This window comes from Ceratotherium simum, chromosome 35 (genome assembly GCF_057802395.1).
Source record: "Ceratotherium simum simum isolate JZ-2026a chromosome 35, ASM5780239v1, whole genome shotgun sequence".
NCBI lineage: Eukaryota > Metazoa > Chordata > Mammalia > Perissodactyla > Rhinocerotidae > Ceratotherium > Ceratotherium simum.
In genome coordinates, this window is record NC_141934.1 from 21,938,593 (window position 1) to 21,966,447 (window position 27,855).

The window sequence follows — 27,855 nt, forward strand, 5'->3', positions numbered from 1 at the left end:
ATCTCCACTTTACACATGAGGAAACTGAGAGGTTCAGTAAATTTCCCAGAGTCACATAGAAGTGGTAGCTGGAATTCAAACCCAGAAACCTAAAGCCCATGCTTGTCATCGTTATACTATCCTGTAGTTAAGGCAAAAGGCCAAAGTGTCCCCAAGTTTTAGAGCTAATGCTTGGAAGGACAGCACCTGAGCTGTGTTAGAGAGTCCACTAACATTTATTGAGCATCAATTATGTGTAAAGTATTTCTTGTAAATGTTGTCACCTTGTGATGTTAATGATCATAACCCCTCTTGCAGTTACCCTTTTGATAGTCTATATTGAAAAAACCTTTATGCAAAAGTTGCCATTTTAAAAACACTTTCAAAAATATGGTTCACTATTTAGGAAGATATTTTGTGACAGTTTTCTTTTTGTGGTCTTATGTGTATATCCTGTCTCCTCATTGTTCCACCAATGGACAACAAAAAAAGGTGTGATTTTTCTGAAAGTCTTGTTAAGAGCCTAAAGTTTAGGCTTTGAAAAGTAGACTGACCATCATCTTAAGGCCTGTTAAACAGCTTAATGTTTGTTTCCATAGTCCTCGCCTCTAGCTTGGTGTATAATATTTCGGATGGTCAGTTCACAAGTCGTGCCGATCTCATAGATGCTGCTGGAAGCTCGCTGGGGCGTGGTGCTCTTGTTCCAGGATTAGGTAAGAAATAAATGTCCTCATTTCCTTGGAAAATTCGAGGTTTTAGCAATTTCTCTTAAAAAAATCTTGCCAATTCCCTGTGGTATTCTAGTTTCCTTGAAAGAAAGAATTTTTTTATGCTACTGTTTAATATAAGAAATTGCCATATGTGAAATTCCTCTGCATAAATTGCTATTGAGGCTAATGTCCACTGGGCTGTGTGATGATACCTATAACAAATTCTTCTAAAAATTAATGCCATAAAAAGGTTTATTTCCTGTGGTGAATTGGTATCCTTATTGTTAGAAAGTGAGCATTATGTAACATACTGGATTTTCTCTTTGCCTGAGCTCCTAGGAAACTCATATCTAAGTTTTGGGCTCAGTTACTAAGGCTTCTATTGTGTGTTAATGTTAATTAGTCCTATTGTACCTGGGTTTTAATGTAAGCCACTTCAATCCCTTTTGGAATTAAAAGGTCACATATAAGTCAGTTACTAAGAACTATCTATTCCATGAGACTTACTCCATTCTCACATAGGAGTTAAGCCAAGTAGACATTGAGTCTTGCGTTCTTGCTGAGTCGCAGTCTAGTGCTTTACCAGGTGGATATGTGGGAGTGGAGACGTGGCTTGCCAGCGCTGGGGAGAGTCCCTGCTCTTCCATTCTGTAGCAGTGCTTATGAGAAGTGTGTATCCAGGCAGGTGACGACGTGACAGGTGAATAAAGGATGCTCTTCTTTCAGGCGCCTGTTATGATACGGTGAACAATATGCTGTGGACGTGCTCAAATGACTATATTGATCAGTGGTGTAATCCTGGGAATCAGGCCTTCCATTATGTCTGTCAGAGACTTGGAGTCAGCCACATCATCACTGAGCCCAAAGGTGAGGTGCACTCATAGTCTTGCAGGAAGAGATTTCCCCCCATGAAACAGGAGCGAGTCCAGCAACATTAGTAAGGGGGAGCATAGCTCAAGCAACAAAATGTGTCGACAAGTCTTCCTTCTGTGAATTTAGAAACCCAAAATCCTTGTTATCTGATTGGTTTATGATTAAGTAAATAGTATGTAAATAAGTAGAACTTTTGAGGTAGTTCATATATTTTTTTAAAGGAAAATTGTTATGTCCCTTCTGAAATTGTCAGAACTCTAGTGCAAAAATTGATTCTTTATTTGTACTTGGTGTGGGATTATGTGCTGTTAACAATGTTTTACATTGATAACAATTTATTTATACACAAACTTATAATTAGATAGAATTATCAATAAAGGACCTTTATGTTTCTTAATATTAAGTTAATATTTACTGGGCCGGCCCCGTGGCTTAGCGGTTAAGTGCGTGCTCTCCGCTGCCGGCGGCCCGGGTTCGGATCCCGGGTGCGCACCGAGGCACCGCTCCTCCAGCCATGCTGAGGCCGCATCCCACATACAGCAACTAGAAGGATGTGCAGCTGTGACAGACAACTATGTACTGGGGCTTTGGGGGAAAAATAAATAAATAAAAAAAAAAAAATCTTTAAAAAAGTTAATATTTACTTAAAATCTCATGGCTTCAAAGTCAACTATAGTGGTATGGAGGAGTGAGTAGCTCAGCAAATCCTCTCCTTGTAAAGCAATGATAAAACAGACAAAATTATCAAAAACAACTATTTCTAGGCTCTGGAAATTGACCAAAGGCATACACCAAATTGAGATGTGGGTACTCATAAAAAACCACTGAACTTTGGGTAAGAACAGTGGAAGTCTATGATGTTCTTAGCTGAGGGAGCGCCTATCTCCTATCTCAAGCTCAGTCAGTGCAGTAATTCTACCGGGGGGGGCAGGTCGTATGAACTGCCAGAGGAGACTGACTTGGTTTGGAGCAGAGCATGGAAGAAACTCATGCCCAGCAGCAATGTCAGTAACAGTAATAGTCTTGGTGGCAAACAAACAGAGAGGACCAGGGGCTTGGCATGAGAAAGCTATAGAGGGCCTTGATAAGCTCCCCACACATCTGCCTAGCAGCCGGAGAGGGCTCAAGCTGTTCACACAGGCCTGGCTGAATGTGAGCCTGCATACACATGCAGAGATATGAGAGGACTCTGCAGAAAGTGAAAACCAGGACAGAGTTTAGAACTGCCTGAACTTGGATGTGCTCTCCCCAAAACAAACAGATCCATCCAGGTGGAAGTCTTACTGGCTCAAGGTGTTTGAGTACAACCTCTGACTCAGGCGAGGTGGCCCCTAGAAAGGCAAGCTTAAAAATAAAAACAAGAATAATAAAAATAAACAAATGAAAAAAAGTAAAAAGTAAAATACAAACAAGAATTTTAAAAAACAAACTGAGCAGACAAATCAGTAGCTACACACTGCAGGTGAAGCTCAGACGTGAGACTGAGCGGATGACGACTGTAAAGCAGCCTTTAGAAGTGGATTCAGAGACTACAGGAAGCCACGTTTAAAAGAGTAAAGGAAAGTATGATGACTATGACTAGACAAATAGAGAATTTTAACAAATGAATTATTTTTAAAAAAAGAACCAATTGGAAATTCTGGGTTTGAAAAGTTCAGTGAGTGAAGAGGAAAAATCCTTAGAATGGCTCAGCAGCAGATTTGAGATGGTGAGAGAAATAATCAACAAGCGTGGACATAGATGGAGAGAGTTGTCCTGTCTGAAGAAGAGAAAAAGATACTTTTGAGGAGTGCTGGTCAGGTAATTTTTAGAAGGTTTTTCAGTTCAGGTTCATCTGATGGTTTTTGTTTTGAACTGAGGTTATAAATTTTGGGGAAAAATACCATAGAGGTGAAGTGCTTTTCTCGTTACATCATATCACAGGGTACAACATCAACATGACTTATTACTAGTGATGTTAAAACTGATCTTTTGGTTTAAATGCCAACTTTCTTCTATGTGAAGTTATTACTTTTCCCTTTCAATACTCTGTTTGTTAGAAACAAGTCTTTAAGCCCACAGTCATGGGAAGGGAAATTAAGCTCCACCTCCTGGAAGGAAAAGCATCAGAGAGTTTGTGGACATATCTTAATACCACAGTAATTAATAGATATTTTGGGGGAGGTGATACTTTGAAGCTATGCAGGTATCTATTCAGATTTTCTATTTCTTGAGTTAGTTTCGGTAATTTATGTCTTTCTAGAAGTTTGTGCATTTCGTGTAAGTTTTCTTATTTGTTGGCATAAAGTTGCTCGTAGTATTTCCTTATAATTGGTTTAGTTATTATGGAGTCAATAGTAATTTCTCTGCTTTCATTCCTGATTTTGGTATTTGTGTAAATTTACTAAAAATCATTGAATTGTGTGGTTAGAATGGGTAAATTTTATGATATGTAAATTATAACTTGATAAAGCTGTAAAAAAAAAAAAACAGCAAAAAGAAGAAAAGAAAGTCAACTGTATATAAGTGACTCCTTGATTATTATCTCCACGCCTCTTGCCTGAACTTCGGACTGTGTATTTGCCTCCACTTGGATATCTAATAGGCATCTTCAACTTAACATGTCAAAAACAAACTCCCTATTTATCCCCCTCTCCAAATCTATACCTTCTGAGTCCCCCGTATTCCAGTATATGGATCTCTATGCTTTCATATGTTCAGACCAAAAAATTGGAGTTATCTATGACTCTCTTCCTCTCACACTCCACATCCAAATGGACATTAGCAAATCCTGTCAGCTCCCCCCTTCAAAACGTATCCCAAATCCGACCCCTTGCCATGACCTATGCCGCTACAACTCTAGTCTAGGCCGTCGTCATCTTCACCAGGATTTTGTAGTAGCCCCCTCACTGGGCTTCCTGCTTCCTCCGCAGTTGCCCTCCTCCACATCTCCACACAGCAGCCAGAGCCTTTTACAATCTCAGTAGTCAGATCTGCCACTCCTCCACTCAGACATCTCCACTGGCTTCCGATCTAACTCAGGGTAAAAATGAAAGACCTCATTTATTTAGGTAGGTCCCAAAGCTATCTTTCAAAAAGTCTTTGGTGAAGGTGAACGCTACTAACCTGAATTCTATTGTTGTAAGACCAAGGACTCAAAAGGCACAGAAGAGAGTGGGACCCAGCCTGACCTTAGGGTTAGTACGCAGTTGAAAAGTTTAGTTTTGGCAAAGTTTACTTTCTCTTCGGTTGTCTGTGAATCCTCTCCTCATAGTTCCCAGTGCCTACAATCCTTTGGCAACTCTAAGGTTCCCCTACCCGGGCCTGTCTCTTCAAGATTACCTACTTTCCTGTTCCTTTTAGGCAGTTCGTTTTAGCTGGCTTAAGGAAAAAAAGCAATTTTTTTTTTGGTACTTTGCCTTTTAGATGATTTTTACCTCCATTCCCTGAATGCCTGTAAGCATCCATGAGGCATTTATTATTGTATGAGGAGGCTTGTCAGCCCTCACAAGGTTGAACTGATGGCTGTCCAGCTGTGGTGATTAAATGAGATAAAGATGTTGATGTGCTACAGGAGGAGATATTGCTGGACTGGGGCGGGGGTGCAGTTCTACCATAGAGGAGCCGTAGAAGATGGAGAGATTTTACCAGAATGGTTACCAGCACGGGCTCTGAGTTGAGACGGCCTGAGTTCAAATCCCAGCTCTTCCACTTAGTAGCTGCGTGACCTAGAGTGAGTTACTTAATCTCTCTGACTCCTGATTTACTCCTTTACAAAACAGGGCTAAAATAGTCTAAGTTTATAATGACATCGTAAGGTAATGCCTATAAAGCATTCAACCCATTGTCCGGTACATAGAAAGGACTCAGTAAGTGGTAGTTACTTACGCTCTAAAAAAATGGAAATTCCCGAGTGTTTTCACCCCAGCACTCTGTGGCAGGGAAAAGAGTTCTCTCGCAGCAGTGAAAGCGATTAGAGCCAAAATACTCTCTTCTAGTGTGCATGCACCTTTTATAAGTCAGAGATCTGTTCCTTGGGGACCACCCACAGAGATGTCTTTCCTCACTGAGTTTCCTTTTCATCTTCTAGAAGAGGCTATAACCACGAATGAGGTTATAAACCAATTATTGCACCACGTTGGTGCGATGTGCATACACCAACTCAATCTCCTTGCTACCAATCCTAATCTTCCAATCACAAGTGTCTTGGGCAAGCAGCATCCGATTGAAGCACACCATCTTAGCAGTATTTGTGACATTATGGAGAAGGCCATGGTTAATGGAGATACCTGTATTATACGCTGCATTCTCGTTGTCTTTCAGGTAAATACACTGTTTTGAGATAAATATTAGAGAAAAAGAAACACAGACCTTGGCTTCAGCCAGCTAATTTCTACTAGAAGAAAAATTTAATAACATTCCTGTTTTGCATCGTAACCACATTCTAATTCTGTCATGAGAATTATCATCATTTTCATTGCACTGCAGTTAATGGAGTATTGCTGTATGTAGCTCATGGCAATTAATATATGTAAAATATTTACTATACTTATACTGTTATACAATAGAAGAGATTGTGGTTAAAAATCCACCTGGGTATCTATTCATAAGAATATCTACCATGTACTTTCTTCATAGGGATAATTTTATCTCCGGTGGAGTTAGCATTTTTAGATATGCCCCTTATGTTTCTGTAGGTGGTGTTTAAATTTTTCTTCAGCCCACAAACTGAAAGAAATCGAGACATCATTCGACGATCGGGATTGCTTCTTTGGCAGTTGTTGATGGCACCAAAAGATCAAATTTGCCCTGAAATTCAGAAGGAAGTCTGCCTTGCTATCAGGTAATCAGCAAATGATTTTCTTAGTGCTTTCTGCAAAATGCTCCTCCTGCATTGCCTTGTAATCTTCCCTGCAAACTAGTAGCATAGATGTCTCTTACCCCATCCATCCCACAGTTAGGACTTGTGCATAGAGGATAATTCAACTGGAGAGGGGTTCGTGTCCCCACTCCCAGAGGACCCAAGCCATCTGTGTACCTGCATGCCTCATCTCACCTTTTGGATCTGGAAAAAAAACCTTTAATTGGATATTTTGGTGGTTTGCAAGCAGATATTCTTCTCATTTGGGAGACAGCGTGGCAAGGTGGTTAAGAAGCAGGCTTCGGCAGCAGGCACCCCTGGGTTCCAGTCTTGGCCTCTTACCGGCTGTGACCTTGGTTTGAGGCTTCCATTTCTTCAGTTATAAAATGCGCATAAAAATAGTACTCACTTCATATGTTTGAGATTTTCATCAGTAATAAGGCCTGATGAAAAGTAAGTGCTCAACATGTTAGCCTTTTTAAATCGGCTTAAAACTTGTTAGATAAGAGGGCAGAATTTATGGGCCATTTTCTATTTATTGTCATTTAATTTATCAGTATATTTTTTTAATGCAATGAAATTTTATCAGGAATATAGCCATAATGTGACCAAGTATAATTTAGTGACCAAGACAGGACTGAGTGCTTGGTCTGGGAGAACCGTATGACGGGGTGAGCGTAGAGGTAGGGAGATTTTTGTCCTTCCATAATAGATTATGCCTAGGGTTCCTTTCTGTTGAGAGTATTAAGGTGATAATTAAAATCTAGTGCCATGAGGAAACCTCTGGGGGTGATAGTGTGTTCACTATCTTGATTGTGGTGATGCTTTCATGAGTGTACACATATGTCAAGACTTATCAAATTGTACACTTTAAATGTGTGCATTTTATTGTATGTTAAGCCGTATATAAAAAAGGAAAAAATTCTGGTGTCATTTGCAATACTGTTCTTCCTCCCCTTTTGGAAAAGCTGAGAATTAGAAATTGCCCTTCTCAAATGATTTTTTGCAAACAGCCTGCATATATGGCTGGCTTGACTACACTGGCTTTTTACAGCTCAATTCTCTTTAACCAGTTCTGCATCTAGACTCAGGTAAGTTATCATTTTGGTAATTCACAGATATAAGAAGGAGAGGAGACAGCTTTTATCAGGGAGGTGATTAGACTGTATCACAACAGTGAATTTAGGTTTAACTGCTTTTTTAGTGATGAAACTCACCTCAGAATTTTATGTAATCAAAGTGGCATCTTTAATAAAAATAAAAGTTTAAATATTTAGAGTTTGGATTTTCTAGAACATTTGCTTAAAAGCTTTTTGACTTTCCTGTCATTTCAGCTCTGGTTTAAACATCTTGTATCCAGGTGAAACTGAGATCAATAACTTACTTAAGCTGGTCTTAACAGAAGGTGAGAATTATCCTTTAATTATTCTTGAGCAACCATCCTTTTTTTGTCCCTCAGGAAACACCTAGATATTAAGATAATAGATTTTTCTTTGTATTTGTCAGTCCGTGTTATTTGTAAAGTGTGTCTGCGTCTATGCCAACATCGCAACTAGAGTGAAAGCAGAGTCATGGGTATAAGTCTTCAAGCTTTGGAATCGCTTTCCTGTCCCCACGGCCAGCATAGTGTGCCTGATTGTGGGTGTTCGAAGATGTTAAACATAATGACTTCTTGGTGATTTCTAAGCCAACGTTTTTTTTTTCACACATTGAAACCCAACTTTTAAAGTTAGACTACACAACAACAACAACAAAATTCACCATGTCAAAGGCACTCTGCGTTTATAAGCAACATTAATTTAAGGAATTAGAAATCACCCTTTATGATCAAGAGGGTAACTACACTTAAATCAGGATGTTTTGGTTAAAAAAAAGTCTGATTGGGGGCCAGCCCCGTGGCTTAGCGGTTAAGTGCGTGCACTCCGCTACTGGCGGCCCAGGTTTGGATCCCTCGCACACCGACACACCGCTTGTCCAGCCATGCTGAGGCTGTGTCCCACATACAGCAACTAGAAGGATGTGCAACTATGACATACAGCTATCTACTGGGGCTTTGGGGGAAAAAAAAAAGGAGGAGGATTGGCAGTAGATGTTAGCTCAGAGCTGGTCTTCCTCAGCAAAAAGAGGAGGATTGGCATGGATGTTAGCTCAGGGCTGATCTTCCTCACAAAAAAAAAAAAAAGTCTGATTGGTTGTGATGTAGCTTTGCTACTGTTGCTTATATAAGTACGTATGCCTGGTGCCCCTAGATTGTTGACAGTCTGCTTGTTTAAAAACTTATTTTGATAGCATCCGTTTTCTAAGTGTAATTACCAGGGTAGTATACGGAGCTTTCTTCTGTGTTAGGAGAGAGAAACAGTGGCCTCGCCCAGCTTCGGGATGTGATCCTAACCAATTTAGCTGAACAACTTCAGAACAACCGATTTGGCAGCGAGGAGGATGATCATTACAGGTGACACCAGTTGTATTATTCACTGCTAGCTTTTTCTTTGTGTTCTTTGAAGTAATTAATTTACATTTAAATGTGTTTTATCAACTTTAGTCTCCTATAATATCTAATATGATAATTAGCATATTAAGTCTAAACTGTGGATCAATTGAAAGATAATAAATCCCACAGTTGCCCTGAGAAATGGTAATAGCACGTTTCAGTTTTATTAGTAAAGTAACTTGGGCCTGAAGAATGGATACTTAGCAGAAATAATGGATAGAGCTTATTTAAGAAATCTTGGTGGAGGGCGTCCTGCAAACTGCTGGTCTGTGAGAGAGGGTGAGGGCATGGTTAGAGCTGGTGAGGGGAGGAAGGGGTGGGGTTGCTTTTCTTTGCTATTTGTAAAATACTTGGACTAGGTGCTTGGGTACCGTTTGTTTCTGTAAGTTTGGTTTAGATAATACAAGTAGTTGTTAGCAACATTACTGAGTAAGATGATTTGCTTACAGAACCAGTCAATTTTGTATCTCCTATTTGTCATCTTGTACCAATTGTATAAAATTTATCCTTTTATTAAGAAACCATCAATATCTTATTGTTACATTTTTTCCTGCATTTTAAAGACTAAATGATGAGCTTTTACACTACATTCTGAAGATTGTTGTACGAGAATCCTGTATCTTAATCACCAAGTGCCAAACTGTCTCTAAAGATGATTTTCAAAAACTCCTTTCAACTGTGCCTGTAAGTAAAAATGTGTTTAATGAAAGCAAAATTATATTAAATGTCCCTGTTTTCACTTTACTATGTTGAGAGGTGTGTGTATACACACACTTTACAAGGATAGTCTTAATTGATGAAAGTTGATGGGTGACTGTGCTTGTCCTAGAAATGTAGAGCTAGACAAATCCACTTGAAATACTTTCTCCAAAGACTTTATTCCTCCTGCTTAAATGCCTAGATGAAATAAATTGTTGGACTGAATTTGGATGTTTTCATTTTGCTTAAAATAGTGAGGATCTTCCCCCTATTAATTTTTCATTTAGCATTGTTTTTTAAACCATCAGTGCTTTACGGAGACTGATAAGAACCAGAAGATTGTTTTAAGGGTTTGGGTAGAGTCTTCTCTAATGGAGATGTGTGTGAGGGAAAGAGGGTGGGGAAGACTTATTAAGATGTAAAAATTGAAGTAAGTATCTGAGTGATTAGTGAGAATTATGTAGCAGAAGGCAGAAAGTTATGGTAAATGTGTCAGGTTATGTATCAAAAGCCATGTGGAAATAAGTCACCAGAGAAACTAACTTGGTCTGTTTTCCATACTTTCTCTTTTGCTTCCCTTGTTGAAATCTTTTAAAAACATGAGGATTACATGACCCCTTCTTTCAGTCTGGTTTAGGTCATTTAAATGCCCTTATTTGTGTTAAAGGCTGCATCCGCCTGCTTGCGCTATCTGATGGCAGTCCAGAACCACCTTCTCAGTAACACTATTTTGATTAAACCTGATGAGAATGATGACAGTGACAACTCCTTGCAGGGAGAGACATTGAAGGTACAGGTAAACACCAAGCTTTATTCTAACGATGCTTTCTACCCAGTGTGTAAAGCACAGCTTAACTGGCTAAATTTCTGTGTGTTATGATGTCAGATTTCACCATGTGGCTTATATTTTTGTGAGAGGTAATATTAGGTCACTCATTTCATAGAGTTTTATGTCATTGCACATTGGTTACCGTGTTTGTGACACTCTCATAATGTGTCATCCATGTGCTCCTGTCAATCTTTCTGTGCCTTTGTTTATTTTCATCTTTTTTTAAGCGACTACAAAATATGGCACTTACAAGTGATCTCATTTGCACCTGAAAGTTATAGATATATAGATAGATAGGTAAATAAATCTGGGAGCATAGCATTTTAAACAATTTTGATGTTTTGGCCGGTTGATTCTATTCTCTTGATTCAAATAACTTTAAAAAGGTGATAATTTTCTTAGAATCTTTATATTGAATAATTTACTTTCTAAACCTCTAGTCCATTTTCTGTAATTATTTTTAAGTTATCTTCTGTATAAACTCAGTTTGTTCCCACGTGGCAATTTATAGCAATCCAAAGTTTTTTTATAGCAGTGGTTGTTATAATTTTGACAGATGCTCCAGGTTGTTGTTTGCGTTGTTCTTCAGAATTTCATCTTTGTGGGAGAATTAGAGAAATCAATAAGAACTTGATTCTTCCTTAAAATGTTGACTGAAACACACTGAAAAATTAACCAAGGAAGCCATAGTTAAAGATAAAAATCATTACAGTTTGCCCTCTTTTTACTCCTTTATACATATATGCTATATAAATCATACACCTGCTAGTTCATATTTATGAGTTTATCTCATTATATAATCAGTTTTTAAGCAGGCAAAAGTGCGTGAATTAATCATTTAAATGGCTGATACTATTTATTAACTTCTCTTGTCTTAGCTTCCTATTCAGTACAAAGGGATGATAGCACTTCCCATGTATGGTTGCTGTGAGGACTAGAGAGAGACGAGACCTGTAAATACCTGGCACTGTGCTCTCCAAGGCTTGCAGTCAGTAGGTGACAGCTGGTGGGATTACTGTGACTGAAACCATGATTCATGTCCTCAAGTCCATTCAGAACTCTTTTTCTCTTAGTGATAAAAATATCTTGATACCAAAAAAGACCCCAGAAAATTCCAACAATGCAAACCAGTGTTTTCTATTTGAAAGGCTAAATTTTATAAATTCTTAATTAACCCATGGAAAGAAATACTCTTGGTAAAGATAGAATATGCTAGATTGTCTTATATTTCTGGGAAAAATAAAAAACACAGATTTCACCTAAAAGGTTAGTTTGGTTGTATTTTTTTAACAGAAAATAATTGTAAACTAAACATTTCTGTAGTCTTAACTAGCGTTTTTTTTTGTTGTTTTTTTGTTTTTTTTTGTGAGGGAGATCAGCCCTGAGCTAACATCCGTGCTAATCCTCCTCTTTTTGCTGAGGAAGACTGGCTCTGAGCTAACATCTACTGCCAATCCTCCTCCTTTTTTTCTTCCCCAAAGCCCCAGTAGATAGTTGTATGTGATAGTTGCACATCCTTCTAGTTGCTGTATGTGGGACGCGGCCTCAGCATGGCCGGAGAAGTGGTGCGTCGGTGCGTGCCCGGGATCCGAACCTGGTCCGCCAGGAGCGGAGCGCGCACACTTAACCACTAAGCCACCGGGCCGACCCTTAACTAGTGTTTCTTAATGCATTATTTAGTATTTGTACTCCCATGAACTCTCTAATAGTTATTTTTAATGTTTAATAGCCTGTAACTGCCTGCTACTTTAACTGAATTTTTTAACTTGCCTGTTTTCAAGTGTAATAATTTAAAACATTAAGTAAAAAGGTCACTTGTACTGTTTCAGAATGTTGTGTTTTTGTCTCATTTTATTCACCACCTATACATGCACCTTTACTGTTCTGTTTTTCTCTTCAGCTATCCTCATCCCACCCAAGGCAATCTTCCACCTGGACAGTTTCTGGGCTGGCCACTGGGAGCTCTCCTGTGCTGGCGGGGATGGGAGAAATGCCTTTTCTCCTAGGGACTCGGTGTGCTCCCCGTGAAATACTGCGTATTTCTGTCAGCACTCCATGCTTTAGCCTCCCAAATCAAATTGCTACTTGTAATCCTAGCGGAACTTACTGCTTTGGGCTTATTCTGGCCACCTCATTATTTAATTTGGAAATACATCATTAAATACATCATTTTATGTTGTCATTGTGAGTGTCTGTTCATCACAAAGCTTAAAAATAATATTATGATATCTTCTACCTAGGAGCTAAAGGTCAGTATTTTGGCTCTTGCCACCCAAATCCTGACTGGATGTGATGAAGTGTTGGAAATGCTACAGCAGGTCACAACTGCCCTCATAAATAGTGACATAGCTGACCGTGAACAGAGGTGAGGAAATGGATTGTGAACTGTGTGACCTGCTGCCCTTCAGGAAGAAGAATTTGCTTATGAAAGCGAAATCTTTTAGAACATCAAATGTTCATTGAATATAGAGGGATTTTTGTGAGAATAGATTGAAACAGCAGATGTTTCAAAACCAAGTGCAATCAAACTCTTTAATGGTGCTTTTAGGCGAGATTGGGCTAACAGCCATCATCTAAGGGTAGCAAGGCTGTGATGGACAGCATCCTCTCTGACGTTTGGGTCTTCCACCATCCTCACTCTCAAATTGGCCTTTCCTTCAGTTATCCAGCTCAGTACCACGTACACTTAGTTTCCTCATGATAAGTGCTTTAGGGAGGTAGCAGTGACTTAGTGATACAGATAATTAACTGCCATGCAGAAGATGACACTGACGTGATATCTCAAGATTTTACTGTAATTTTACTTCTCCGTGTACAGGTGTGACCTATACACAGGGTGGACTTCTCTTTCCCAGTAATAAAGCTCTTTCTCAGTCCTCTCCTTTAACATTTCTGCTATGGTTTGCTGTTGGACATGAGTTCCATACTGTGTTTGTTGATGATTTTCGTGTTAGAGAGGCTGATCTAATCCATCCTGCAGTGTAATTTTCCCTCCAGTAACCCTGTCTGTCCTCGGGTCCCTATTTCTTGACTACTCCCAGAAAGTAGGTGGGCAGGTGGGAACTGAGAACAGTATAATCCAGATGGCCACTGCACTGGGGCTTGTTTAGACGTGTAGGGTCTGTTGCTGGCACATGGTGCAGATCTGCCCTGGGGAGGAGATACAGTCTGAGAGCCTGGGAGACGTGAGGTCTATTTCTGGTTCCAACCCCAATATCCTAAGTAGTCTTAGAGAATTTACATAACCCACATCTTTCTTTGTCCAAATCACATACATTAATTCTTGTAGCAGAGGATTGGGATATTAAGAATGTGGTTTCAAGTAGTCATTTCACAGTATGTACATAATTCAAATCATTGTGGTGTACACCTTCAATTTATACAATGTTATTTGTCAATTATATCTCAATGTTAAAACAGGGGGGAAAAGATGTGATTTTAAAGACAAAAGTCTGCCTGCCTCTGTACCTCACCTGAGTCACTTTCCCTAGGCCAGAAGTGGCTGTCACTGCTGTGGGCCGGGGAATCAGTGTTGTGGCCATTCACTTCCTCCCTAGCCAAGACTCAGTGCAGCAGCCGAGAGCCAAGGGAGCTTTGTAGGTCGTAACTACCTAGTCTAGCCGTTTGCATTTTAGAACCCATTTATACAGCACTTCAAAGGTGCTATGAAATGCACCATGTAAACTCTTTTTGGCAAAATCACAGGTTGAAGGTGAAATCTATTGCTAGATTTCTGTTCTCTCCTCTTCCCTGAGTGGTGGAAGGTGGGAAATTTGTGGACCGAGTTGCTGTAACTATAAGTGCTTAGCTAGTTCAAGGAGGTGCAGTTTAAGAGGATTTGTCAGATAAAGATGACGTTAGTCGCTTCTTCACATGATTAGGAATTGCTTAAGCTGTGTGTTTTCTTAAACTTTTTATAGGTTAAAAGGCTTGGAACAAGTTACTAAGGCTACTATGCTTGGTCACCTTCTTCCAGTGTTATTGACCTCCCTGATGCACCCGAATTTACAGACTCTGACCATGGCCGACGCGCTGATGCCTCAGCTAGTGCAGCTGGTGCTCTATACCAGTCAGGTACGATCCTGGGCGCGCCTGAGTGAACTGCCCTTCGGCCAGCCCGCTTCACACTGCGGCTGTGTGCGTTCACTGAAGGCAGGGTAAACGTAAGCATGTCTTTCAGAAGCCAAGGGAAATAACAATGAAGTGAGGAAAAATATTGTGTCATAAAAATAAACTGAAATAGTAAAGGAAAACGTTTTTTGTTTGACTAAATTACTTACTGCAATCTTTTTAGCAAGTGTTCATTGCCAGTCAGCTGTAAAAATGCTAATCTACAGTGCTATTGAGATCCTGCCAGTGTATTTAGTCTCCTGAGTCCTTGCTGGCTATTAGTAACTAATATAAATGATATGTTCCATTCCAGCGTTAAATAAAATGTTAAGTTGTCTAAGTAGCAAAGCATTTCTTAGTGAAGGAGGGCAGACAAGGATTGTAAAAAGATGATTTAAGTGAGAATTCTAAGTTTGGCTCTGGTACCATCTGGATAACCGACAGTAAGCACTTTAAGACATGATGATGGTTTTGTGTTTCAGACGGCTTTGCTGCTTAAAACGCAGTGTCCAGTTTTTGCTGAGGTGGGCTGTTCCCCATGTGGTACATCAGACCAGAAGGGCAGGCCGTTCCCCGATGAGAGGTGAGGGATGCTGCTTCCTTTCAGGAACCCCTGTCTTGTTTTCTTCTGGTGAAAGCCTGGTACTCCTTTACAATGATTTTTAGTAAGGATTGTGTAACTGGGGAAAGAAAGAGACTTTAGGGCCAAAATTTTACAGATAATTATAGAATTGCTTTGTAAATTTATAGGAACAGGTTAAAATAAATTTCCCCACAGATCAAGAGATGAGTTCAAAATTGACAAATTCTTATATACTAATGATGGGGATATAAAATATTATGACTTTGACAGTTTGACATTTTCTTGAAAAGTTAAAATACACCTACCATATAACCCCTCTATTCCACTTCTAGGTATTTACACAAGAGAAAGGAAAGCATAAATTCTTACAAAAACTTGTATATGAAGGTTCATAGCAGCTTCAGTTAGAGTAGTCCAAAACAAGAAACAACCCACATGCCCATCAGCAGGTGAAGGAATTCACGTTGTGGTCTATCCATACAACGGAATCCTACTCAGCAATAAAAAGGAATGGACTACTGATAGATGCAAAAACATGGATAAGTCTTAGAACACTTACGCTGAGAGAGAGAAGCCAGATCCCCTAAAAAAGTATATACTGTATAATTCTATTTATGTAAAACTCTAGAATGCAAACTAATTTCTGGTGACAGAAAGCAAAGAAGTGATCATCTGAATTACCAAGAGGAAGGGGAAAACTTCACGGATCTATACATATGGCCAAACATACCAAGTTATACACTTTAAATGTGTGCAGTTTACAATATGTCAATCACATCTCACTAAAGCTGTCTTTAAAACCATTGATCAGAAAGGAAGGACTTCCCAGGTTCTCTAGAGCAGTGTGCTCTCCAATTGAGCTTTGTGCAGTGACGAAAATTTGTATCTGTGTTGTCCAGTACTGTTGTCCATAGCCACATGCTGTTATTGAGCACTTGCATTGTGGCTAATATGACGAAGGGACTGAATTTTAAGTTGTATTTTATTTAGATTCAATTTATTTTATTTATTTTTTTAATAATTTTATTTATTTTTTTTCCCCCCAAAGCCCCAGTAGATAGTTGTATGTCATAGTTGCACATCCTTCTAGTTGTTGCATGTGGGACGTGGCCTCAGCATGGCCGGAGAAGTGGTGCGTCAGTGCGCGCCTGGGATCGAACCCGGGCCGCCAGCAGCGGAGTGCGCGCACTCAACCGCCAAGCCACGGGGCCGGCCCCTAGATTCAATTTAAATGGCAACATTTGACTAAGTGGTTAAACATATTGGACAGCACAGAGCAGAAAGAGTATAAGAGAATTCCACGACAGCTGTGTTTAGGTTATAGGACTTTGTATTCCACAACCTTGGGCTGTGAAGTCCTTGAGAGTTCAATTACAGTAGATAAGAGGACTTCAAAGGCACTTTTCTTTACTAAAAATTACAGACTTATGGAGTTTTCAAAAATTGACATTTAGATACCAACAAAAAGAACCTTTACAGGATGCTAATCCTGTGGGATTGGGAAAGTGGTCCATCTTAAAGGTCTTTTACAATATCTTTTTTTTTCCTGAGTAACTTTAAGTGAGAGTTGATGAGGTCCTCTTCTGGATATGAATTGGGCTTCCCCCTTGAAAAAGAGGGAAAAAATGCAAATATATTGTCTAAAAACAAAAAGAAAAAAGAACCTTAAATATAGGAATTCTTTTAATGTTTCTGGTCGCCACTGATATCAAGCATTTAAAAGCCACAGTGTCGTCCTACTACGTGCTGTGGAAAATTAAAGTGAAATTTGTTAACATTTTGTATTTTACTGTGAATCCCCTTTCTTTTTCCTTTCCTTGCTAAGCTAAATCACTTTCTCTTTGTCTGGTTTTAGAATGCTGGAAGAGAAGGAAGAGCCAGGCTTTCTCACTGGTTTGAAGATTCCTGCTCCGTGGGCTGCCGGGAAGACTGTGGAAACAGTCCACCCTGTCAGAGACAACTATAAATTTAAAGAAACTGTCCATATCCCAGGAGCTCGCTGCCTGTATCTTAGATTTGATAGCAGATGCTCTTCACAATATGACTATGACAAAGTAAGCAAGAACTGGTTTAGTATGGGTTCCACCTCTAATAAGCTGATTTCGTAGATGCTTCTTATTTTTCTTTGCTGCTGGTCACCATTCTTGACTTATTTCTGTCTGAAGATATCTCTTAGGAGAACTTTCCTAAGATAATGCCTTGAAGGGTAGTGATTGGGGATTTGAAAGAGCCAGCACCTCTGCGGTCTAAGAACAGTGTTTTCATGACATGTTGAAAGTGGACTTTTGTAAGCTTTCAAAAGTTTAGATATGAGTCAAAGGAAATTTTCCTTTCCATTCTGCTTGCCTCTTGCCTTCTCTCTGTGCTTGGAATTCCTGTAGATGTGTGTGTCCATTCATTTGGAAAGGTCTTACTGCCCAGTTCTTGGGGTGTCTCATGTATCTTTTAGGAGAAGGTGACCTTTGAGGAGGGTGTCAGATGTGCTAGGTTCTGGTTTGTATTTATTTAAATTATTTGTTCTTCTTTGCCATTACCTCAGGGCCCACATAGATTTTGAGAAAGTGTGGTTTCCAACCTAGTGCCCCAATAATTATAAGTAAAAGGAAACATTTTAGGGGTTGAAGTATTTTCTTCTGTTTATAATTGTTGTATTGTAAACCATCATGTTGAACTTAGGAGGAAAGGCTAATGAAATTGTGACATGTAACATATGGAAAAACAACTGACAGATTATCTAAGTGCTTTGTACATACACGGGACTGTTTGTATGTAGATTGTTATCTATCTGTTGTCTCTCTGAACTGTGTAAGGGCAAGTCGTCTTAAATCCCATCCGAGGAGATTTTTAGGTTAAAAATAAAGGACTTCTTAACTGTATTTACTATGAGACAATGAAACACATTATGGGGCAAATTATAGAATCCTCTTCCCCATTATCTTTTAGGATAGGGAAGATTTCAAGATACCCAAAGGGGTTTAAAAGGGGTTTAAAACTTGCCCCCAAAACTCACCTTAGCTGGAAGCAAGAGAATTTGTAAGATGGTCTTTGGTGGGCCTTTCAAAAAATATATCTCCTAGCACAGTCTAACCCGCTTCATAGCTCCTGGCATTAGCTATCCCCATTTCCTAGATTGGAGTGAAATGACTACTTAAAATGGGAATGGAAGAGGATGGCATTTTAGTTGGTATCGTTTTGTTTCTCCTTTAAAAACCAGTAATTTGCATCTTCTGATGTACGCTAACCTACACCTGCAGTAGACGTTAGTGTCAAAGGTGGAGGCACAGGGAGGTTTACTACATGGATAAAAGTAACGTTTACTTTTCCAGTGGTCCCTGGCTGGTGTCAGCAAAAAGTCCAAAAGGGTAAGAAATCACAAAATGATAAGTGTCGAGGGCTAAAAGTTCAGCTTTTGGATCTGAGCTGAGTTCTCTTATGCAGTCAGAGGCAGTCAGAGTGTACATTAGAAGACAGGACTTGGTATTTACAGAAGCCAGAGCTTATCTTCCTCTGAAATTATTTGAATGCCAGATGACCTCTAAATGTTTCTCCTGCATATTAGAAGGTTGGTTAATTGGATATAAATGAATAGCCTTTATTGAGGAAAAGTATGGATACATGAAAACTGAGCTTAAAAAAAGCAGCCCCCTTTCTGGCCCAAATTTGTGTCATTTTCTGTGTACACCATTAAGCAACATTCTAAGAATAGATGGCTTATTTCCAATTTGTTGCATTTTTAAAAATCCTCATTCATTGAGGTTTTTTTTGTTTTGCTTTTATTTTGTTGTTCTGTTAGATATAATCATCTTTCCATCTGTTTTGCTCACTTTATTAATTTTGGGGAGGACTTAAGGGGGCAAACTGTACCTGTTATTAATGAGTTATATATCATTACTAAGGATTAAAATAGCTATTTAAAATATATATGTATAATAGCTGAGTATAACTATTTTAATGTGAGGTCCCCAAGCCAATGAAATTGTGGTAATATTTGTTATTATTCTGTGGCTGCCCTGTAAATACCAATGGCTGATTGCATCTGAACTAGTATCCTAAAAGATCAGGAAATAGTAGTTATATTATAATGACACCAGTGCCTGGTTATAAATGTATTTTTAAACAAACATTTTTTGCAGACTTTTTATTTGTAGATGTTGTTTTTGTTTTTCTTTTACAGTCTAACAGTATATTTTCTGTTTTGAAGTTGGTGATATACGCGGGGCCTAACACAAACAGTAGGAAGGTTGCTGAGTATGGAGGCAATACACTGGGATATGGCAGCCGTAGTGTCTTAGGAACTGGTTGGCCAAAAGACTTGGTGAAGGTATGGTATCCAGTCCCATTCACTTCCTAGAAAAGAAAAATGAACTTATATTCCTCACGGTCCCAAGTATTAACTATAATTCCAGAAAAAATTTTCCATGGGGGCTTTTGTTGAGGTGGGACTACTTTGCCAGGGCTGTAAACTCACTACTTCGTTCAGAATGACCCCCCTTTCCCTTGTAGGGCCTCAGACCCCTGTCTGCTCCAGAACTTCTGTCCGTTCCACAGGTTACTCCACAGACAATGGTTGTCACGGCACTTCCTTCCCTGTCCGTTAAAAGGAGTATTAGTTCTTTCAGCTTCCTTCTTCTAGAACCACAGGGCCACTGCAGTTTAAAAATGTTGAATTGATGTTTTTAAATGAATTTGGGCCTTTGGAGCAAAAATGACGATCTATCTTCAAACTGATGAGGTTTCAGCCATGCTTTGTAATTTGGGCCCTTGAACTACAACATAACCTAGAACATGAATATGAACTGAAATGCCCACTAAAACCCAAAAACCTCTCCAAAGTCTGTTGCCAGAGCCTTTACCTCCGTTATGTATGTTACGTACTCTCTTTATTTCAGCCCTAGACAGCAAGATACCTCCTGGAGTATAGTCTGGATGTATCCATATCCAGATCAGTGCAACAGTTTTAGTTGTTCTCCAATTTCCTGCATCTTGTTTCTTACTCATGGTATTGGTTCCACAATACAGAACAAGGTCTTCCAGCACTTTCTTTGTGTTCCTCAAGATATTGGCCGTTTGCCTGCCTTATTGGCACAAATGAGTGGTGAAGTGGCGAGGGGGAGGGCAGAAAGAATAGGAATCTGAGGAATTTATTGAAGTTATGCTCAAGATTTGATTAATCTTTACTCTGATCCTGCTATTGGGCAGTCGTGGCCCATTTCACAGATGCCTCATCCCAAAAGCTGCCTGGTCAGGAGAGACACCTGAAAGGTGGGTGTCCAAATGAGAGGGAATGGAATTTGAATCAAAAAAACCAGTCAGGGGGCCGGCGCGGTGGCATAGTGGTTAAGTTCGCGTGCTCCGCTTCGGTGGCCCGGGGTTAGTGGGTTCGGATCCCAGGCGCAGACCTACGCACCACTCATCAAGCCATGCTGTGGCGGCATTCCACATACAAAGTAGAGGACGATGGGCGTGGATGTTAGCTCAGGGCCAGTCTTTCTCAGCAAAAGGAGGAAGATTGACAATAGACGTTAGCTCAGGGCCAATCTTCCTCACCAAAAAAAAAAAAAAAAGCAAGTGAGAAAAGGAGTGAAATATTGCTGTGGTCCTTTTGAAAGTAAATATCTGAAATTCATTGCTGTCTTGAAAATTGTTTGTCTTGTCTTTAAAGTGAATTTTCCCCCCTTAAATTTTAAGGTGGAAGGAGATACAGTCACCTTCTCCTTTGAAATGAGAAGTGGCCGTGAACACAACACTCCTGATAAAGCTATGTGGGGCTTTGCTTGCACGGTTCGAGCTCAGGTACTTGAATCTAACCACTGCTGTGGGCATAATGTACTCTCTCCTATGTGCCTCGGTTACATAAATCATATTTGCCTTGGAAACAGGGCAAAACATGTGCTACTGTTTCATCCATCTCTTCCATTTGGCATTTGGCAGTAGTAGACTACTAATAGTAAGTAGTAGTTTTATTCCATAAAACTGGCTATGACCTAAAATCGATTCAGCAGCACAGAAAGAATCTATTGCTAGTGGCTCTGTCTTCAAAGCCTAGAGAGGTGATCTGCCTCCAGCATCTTTCCATAGGGGGAGGAAGACTCGGACACCTAATAGAAGTAAGCACTTGGATTCTGAGTTTTAGGAGTAGTGGGATCAGATTATTTTCATTCTATTCCCAGAGGCTCTTCTTGCTAGTCTAGGTCCATCTCTGCTTAATTACTCGTGTTATGTACTCTGTATATTGGTTTTAATCTACTCCTTTGTGCAGTGCCAAACAGTTTCCCTCCAGGAGTCTATGTAAATAAATTCTTTTCCCACTTGGAGAAAAAAAAGGGAGAGAGAGTAGTAGGAGTTCTACTGACCCCTCGAGTTGCCTGATTTGTAAAATGTATTTTAGACTTGGAGGTTGCTTAAGTTTAACCAGGCCTGACACTGTGTAGAGTGGAATTATCTGCTAGAGTGTAAGCTCCGTGAGGGCAAGGATCTTTGTTTTGTTCTCTGCTGTATCTCAGGACCCAGAACAGTGGCTGGTACACAGTAGGCACTCCATAAATATTTGTTGAATGAATTCAGTGTAATCTGGTTCAAGCACAGGATGGAGGTGACAAAACAAAATAGTGATTTATACCCAGATAGGCACAGCAGAGAGGAAGCTATCCAAAGGATCTTGCATGTGATTTGTGCTGCTTCTACTATGGAGTCTTATTGGCTCTTTTCTCTCCAGAATTGTGTTGAGACTTCACTTTGTGGTCATTCCAGTGCCACCATCTATCTACTCATGGTGTTGGGTGCTGTCCCTGTGTCTCATAGCAATGACGCTGGATGCTGCTCTGTGAGCCCCTGTTGGGGGACAGTGCAGTGTGGTGCAGCGCAGGTGGAAGTGCTCCACTGAGTACGCTGACCAGTGTGGTTTGCCCTTGTCTGCATTGTAGGAGTCTTCGGAGGATGTGTCGGGAGGCTTGCCCTTTCTGGTAGACCTGGCTTTAGGTCTGTCTGTGTTAGCTTGTTCCATGTTAAGAATCCTGTACAATGGACCAGAAATTACCAAAGAAGAAGAAGCCTGTCAGGAGCTATTGCGGTCCAAACTTTTACAAAGGTAACAAAAGGCTCAAATTGGGCTGGTTTTGCTCACAAAGGAAAGAGGACTTCATGTGGAAAACTGCTTTTAGTACATTTCCTGGCTGATAGTGTCTACTTACTGACAGTCCCATGGGTGTCATTGTGTCTAAGAAATAAGATCAAAATTACACCAAAGTGCCTTCTGGCCCTTACTTTACTAAATTTAAAATTATGGTTGAACTGCATAAGCTTTTCTCCAACCCAAATATTGTATAATTAAATTAAAGGATGCCCAAAAGGATGGGTAGATGGGCAATAAAGCAAACATAGCAAAATGTTTATTCTAGACTCTAGGTCCTGGGTATATGGGTGTTAACCATGTAATTCTTTCAACTTTTCTATATATTTACAAGTTTTCATAAAACAATGTTGGGGACGAAGTAGATTCCCAAACATGCAGTTTCAGATAATGCTCACTTTTCTTTAGCCTCTGAAGAAGGTTTGATGAATAAATACTTAACATATAATGTGATCCTTCATATGTTTGATATATCTGCAAACTTTAAATAGCTTTCCAGATAGAAGAGGAAGTGAAGAACCCCTTTTCTGTCTGTTCAGGTGCCAGTGGCAGGTGGAGGCCAATGGTGTGATCTCCCCTGCCCTTACTCCGAGCCCATCTCCACTGCCTCTGACCATCGAGGAAGACAGAGAATTCACCTACCCATCTGACGTCCTTGTGCCTCCCGTTGGAAACTACTTTGACCTGCCCCGGATCAGGCTGCCTCCAGGAATCATGATAAAGCTCAGGGAAATTTCTGGGCGTGCTAGACCTCAATTTAGGCCAAGCATAAAGTATGTTGTTATATAGCATTTTATTTTTCCTAATGAAAAAAAATGTTTAAACAGTTGAAGGAGTGTATTTCTTCTCATCGTCTAGCAAATGAAACTTTAATTTTATTTAATGAATGTTAACCAAGTACTCTCGGGAGTACCCCAGGTGCTATTCCAGGTCAGCGGATCTCAACGGGTGGGCCTCCAGTCAGCAGCGTTAGCATCACCTGGGAACTTCGTAGTTCTTGGGCCCCATGTCTCACCTACTGAATCAGACCCTCTGAGGATGAGGCCCAGTAATATGTGTTTTGACAAGTTTTCCGTATGATTCTGATGTGTACTAAAGTTATACAAGTTCTAAGTTTTTCTCAGGTGGTTTGACCTTCTGCTAGTACTCATCAACTTTGGTTTCCGTAGAATCGAGAGACATTTCTTTATTTTTCATACCTAGAGAGATGGTGAGGGGTCTTTAATCTAGAACGTGAAGTCTTGCAGTTATGAATGTCTTTGTGGTATTCTTGCTTAAAGTCTGTTTTGCAGGCCTCTGCTCTGCCTACTGAGGCAAGATTGGCCATTTCAGAGAGAAAAATTTAAGGAATATATGAAATTTAAAATGAAAAAATACAGAAGCACCATTGTTTTCAGCCCAGCATCCATGCGCATAACATACCACAAGCCATAATGCTACATAAAATTACTTGGCAGATAAATGGTGCCAAAGATGTTTTTTTTAGCCCTCGACCTATTCCAGCCCTAGTATGAGTCTAGCTCAAAATATACAAATCATAGAAAATGAAGTCTCTTTAATTTTGATTTCAGCTTTATCAGCCAATGTCAGTGTTATCAGTTAAATATATTAAATTATTGCCAGCCTAATATGAGAGCCATCATAATGTTCATGCCTCTTTATTGTAATAAAAAAGATATGGTGAATATTTAATATATTTAAATCAAAGCCTATGTGCTTCAACCTGTAAAATATAGCATTGATAAGTTGAGAGCATGGCATATACCTGACTAGTTTCCATTGTAATGACAGAGAAGTAATTCAGCCAGACGTGATGGAGGAAATGGTGGTATCATGTGTTATTAAGCACTTGAACTTGGTTGATGCACTGCAGTCCCTAATAAATTTCCAGTATCAAGAAGAACATGCTGAGGAATATGATTTATTGTGTAAAATTATGGGAGAGACCTTTAAGAAACTCAATGCCATGGAGAGACAGCTGCAGGTAAGGAAAAGCTAAAACATCTAGATTTCTCTTATAACTGTTGGAAATAATTTCTGTCCTAGAAATTTAATGAAGTTTAAAAAGTGATCTGAATTAAAAAAAAATTATTACGACTAAAATTTCTGAATTTACAGATTACGCTTGTTTTTATTTTGCATCCATTTTCACATTGTTTTGTATTTTAATGTATCTATTAGAGTGTTGCAGAATTGGAACAGAAATGGCAAAGTGAGGTTGATGATGCCATGCAGGGAAAACTGGAGAACAACATGCCTTTCTTCTATGATTACCATTTTAATGAGGTAAGCAAGTTGTATGATTTGTAATTGGGGCATTGCTATTTATAGTGCAAAGGTGTATATTGTGTGTGTGTGTGTGTGTGTGTGTGTGTGTGTAGAGATAAAATAATGTCACTTCTTAAAATGTTGCACACCCCAAAATGTACCCATTCTTTAAAAAGAGTTAAACAAAATTGGTTAGATCAACATGTCAATAATACAAATAATAAATTATTCATTAAGTTGTTTTTTAACTGATTAATAGTTTTATAAAGAAGTTATCATCATTATCAAATTTTACTTTCAAGCTTTAAAAAACAAAAGGCAGAGACATGAAAAAAGCACTGAAGAATCCCCAGAAAGTTGTCAATGCCATTTTTAATCATTAAAATATAAAATAATAACTTACAAATGTGCTTCTGGCATAGAAATATGGGCCAAAGGTGGTTTTTTTTCCCCAGAAATTTTCTCCTCCTTTTAACATGTACAGTAAAACTCAATTTTTGCAGATACCGCATACAATCTTTTCTTGATTTTTCCTTCTTTAGAACAAAATGAAAGAACTAGAACTTTTGTGTTCAATGAAGGAAGTCTCCTTTGATGGAAATGATCTTGAAAACATGGTCCTATCACTGAGGTTAGTGATGTTAATAACTATATAAAGCTAATTTATTACCTTGATGCTCAAAACAAAATGTGAAGATCTAGTCTCTTAATAGATATTTTAAAAAATATTGTACATTCACTAAATATTTTAAGATTTGGAACGAACTCATTTGGTAATTTGGAAACTTTGATTTTAACCTTCAAAAGTTAGCATATGAGCATTTGAAACTGGGCAAAAGGAACTAAAACTGGCCACAGTTTATAACACTGCTCCCTCAGATGGGGCGGTGGGGGGAGAGGAGCAATATTTATCAGATGACTTTTGCTTTGTTTCCCCTCTATCCTCTCATATCCTTTGTAACTAAAAAACTTTGGTTTTGGTAAACTAGAGAACGACTAAATGCACATCAGCCTTTCTTTATAGGGAGAAGTTCGTACAAGAAGTGAATTCTCTTATTCAGAAACCCTCACACCCACTGGCTAAAACGAAGACGTTAGTGAAGAGTTTAATGAACCGAGCCGAGCTGTTGCTGCACGTTACCATTGCGGCCCAGTCCGGCCTCACAAGAAGCATCTCGGGGACCCCTGCAGAAACACCGGGTACTGCTCAAACCAGCCCTGCACAGACTCTGTGCTAGTCTGTTCATAAAATATACGTTAGCCACTTAAAAAAATCTCTCTTGTGTACTCTTAGAAAGGAGAAAAAAAGGAAATTTCAACAATTTTTATTTTGCCTTTTACTTTTTCCAGCCAAGAAATACTTTTTATTGAATTCCTGTCGTGTTTTGTGAGTCAACTGAGCATCAGGGGTACCTCCTTGCCTGCCTCGTTCCATTTTTCTTGGGAGCATCTGAGGAGCCCAGTGACATGTATCTTTATAATCCAGTGCCCCTTAGTTTATGGTTTGTCATTCTCATAGTAACATTTAATTAAATAGTCAACATTGTGAATCTGGTAACACATCATATTTTCCTCTTTACTTGCAGCTGAGTTTCCATTTCATCTTTAGTAATTGGAATAGTGGAAGCTTCTAGCATGAATTTCCACTATTAATTTTTTTCTTGGTCACCTTTTAATTGTTAGCCTGAAAATGCATTTCTCAGGGAAACCAGTGAGTCTTATTTAAGCCGGATCTACAACACTCGGCATAGCCCATAATAACAAGTGTTAATTCTTACCCTGAGAGATCAAGTTGAATAAACATGTTCTTAAATGAAGGACTCCATGTTATCTGGTCCCCATACCCAATGGACACTATCGAGCAAGTGAACTTGTTTTCATCCCAGCTGATCGCCCAGGGCTCCTCTCACTTGGGAGAGAAGTCTAGGATGACTCCCAGGTTTCTGACCCTAGTAATAGGATCTCATTCCTTGAGAACATCAGGGGAAGTGTGCCGAGTGTGTGGTGTGACCACAGACCAAGATGGTCTGCTACACCACATCCCTGGCCATGTTAGCCTGTGATTAATTAAAGGTCCCATATAAAGACTTAGCCACTCAGTAAGGCTGGTGATGCATTCCAAAAGGCTCTTGGCATCAGCGATGATGAACCAGTAGTTTCCTGAGAGATAACAACATTTTCAAAAATTACAATTTTTTTAGATTGAAGCTGTCTGACCATTCTTAAGACAGATTCAAAATGACCTCCTCTGCTGTCTTAACATCTTTTTTTCTTAGCTGATCTTTACATATAGTTTTGTCGTCTTATATTGAAGTATTCTTTTATAAAACAACTATTTCCCTGAATAGAGTTAAGGAGTATATCTTTTAGGAAGGGCTGGTCAGATTCTAGCTCAGATGTGGTATGTACTCACACCAACTACAATCAAAGCAGCAGTGTCACCAAATGGCAATGTCAGCTAAATAAATCTAGGATTAAAGAGGGAACAAAGACCATCTCTGAAAAAAATGGATCTGGATTTATTTGAATTAAGAAACTTTTGCTTCCAGAAATTACTTTCTCTGTCCTCTCTTGGTTTTTATAATGCTTATATTAAAGTGAACATTGATTCACTTAATTTCATAGTTTATGAAATTAAATGAATTTTTCTGCCTTTCTTTGGAAACGCAATTTAACAAAAACATTTTAGTTTTTCAGCTAAAATAATTTTTAACCTAATATTTAGGTTAAAAAAATTGGCCTAATAATCATCAGTATGCTGTGCTAGCGGCTTTGGTGGCTTTCGTAGGTAGTATCTCATAGGAAGCAAAGATACTCTTAGACTGTTTGGTAGTTCCATGTTATGTTTAGCTGTTGCTGCTCTCCTTATGAGTTGGAGAGCGGATATGTCAACCTTTTTCTTTCTTTCTGTTCCAGCTTGTAAATCAGCTTCTGAAACAAAGGTGATATCTCACGCTGTGCGGCAGCCTGTTTTCCTTCGCAGCATGTCGGCTCCTTCTGACCTGGAAATGATTGGTAATGAAGATTTGGAATTTACTAGAGCAAATCAGAGGTAAGTGGCTAATGGTCAAGGTTGGATTCCCACAAGCGGCTGAATGCATTCATCAAAACACACTCCCTGAGCGGCCTTCTCATTGTGTTTTCCCGGAGGCGGCGCCATGTGACCAGCCACCGCAGCAGCTCCTTTACGCTTCTGCAGTCATTGGCCGTGGAGGACAGCAGGGACAAGCCCACCTACAGCGTCCTGCTGGGGCAGCTGTTTGCTTTCATCGGCACCAACCCGGACCAAGCTGTACGTCATGTTTTGCTGACTACAGATGACTAGCACCTGACAGCGTGAGGGC

General features: G+C 39.4%; 1 protein-coding gene across 7 annotated transcripts in view; it reads left to right on the top strand.

The window, feature by feature from the left end:
* The window catches only part of HECTD4 (HECT domain E3 ubiquitin protein ligase 4), a 178,414-nt gene that overhangs the window by 81,168 nt on the left and 69,391 nt on the right, over positions 1 to 27,855 (top strand). For 4 of the 7 annotated variants that reach the window (XM_087424193.1, XM_087424199.1, XM_087424200.1 and 1 more), the window contains exons 10-31: positions 579 to 692; positions 1,416 to 1,556; positions 5,632 to 5,864; positions 6,239 to 6,384; positions 7,737 to 7,807; positions 8,749 to 8,854; positions 9,457 to 9,577; positions 10,260 to 10,388; positions 12,662 to 12,786; positions 14,342 to 14,495; positions 15,014 to 15,114; positions 16,970 to 17,168; positions 19,289 to 19,435; positions 20,803 to 20,907; positions 22,038 to 22,201; positions 22,783 to 23,016; positions 24,035 to 24,227; positions 24,425 to 24,529; positions 25,054 to 25,142; positions 25,536 to 25,711; positions 27,428 to 27,563; positions 27,662 to 27,803. In XM_087424193.1, the coding sequence (XP_087280319.1) occupies positions 579 to 692; positions 1,416 to 1,556; positions 5,632 to 5,864; positions 6,239 to 6,384; positions 7,737 to 7,807; positions 8,749 to 8,854; positions 9,457 to 9,577; positions 10,260 to 10,388; positions 12,662 to 12,786; positions 14,342 to 14,495; positions 15,014 to 15,114; positions 16,970 to 17,168; positions 19,289 to 19,435; positions 20,803 to 20,907; positions 22,038 to 22,201; positions 22,783 to 23,016; positions 24,035 to 24,227; positions 24,425 to 24,529; positions 25,054 to 25,142; positions 25,536 to 25,711; positions 27,428 to 27,563; positions 27,662 to 27,803 (3,131 nt within the window). The remainder of the gene's footprint in view (positions 1 to 578; positions 693 to 1,415; positions 1,557 to 5,631; positions 5,865 to 6,238; positions 6,385 to 7,736; positions 7,808 to 8,748; positions 8,855 to 9,456; positions 9,578 to 10,259; positions 10,389 to 12,661; positions 12,787 to 14,341; positions 14,496 to 15,013; positions 15,115 to 16,969; positions 17,169 to 19,288; positions 19,436 to 20,802; positions 20,908 to 22,037; positions 22,202 to 22,782; positions 23,017 to 24,034; positions 24,228 to 24,424; positions 24,530 to 25,053; positions 25,143 to 25,535; positions 25,712 to 27,427; positions 27,564 to 27,661; positions 27,804 to 27,855) is intronic. The other 3 variants (XM_087424196.1, XM_087424195.1, XM_087424197.1) reach the window with 3 other exon arrangements.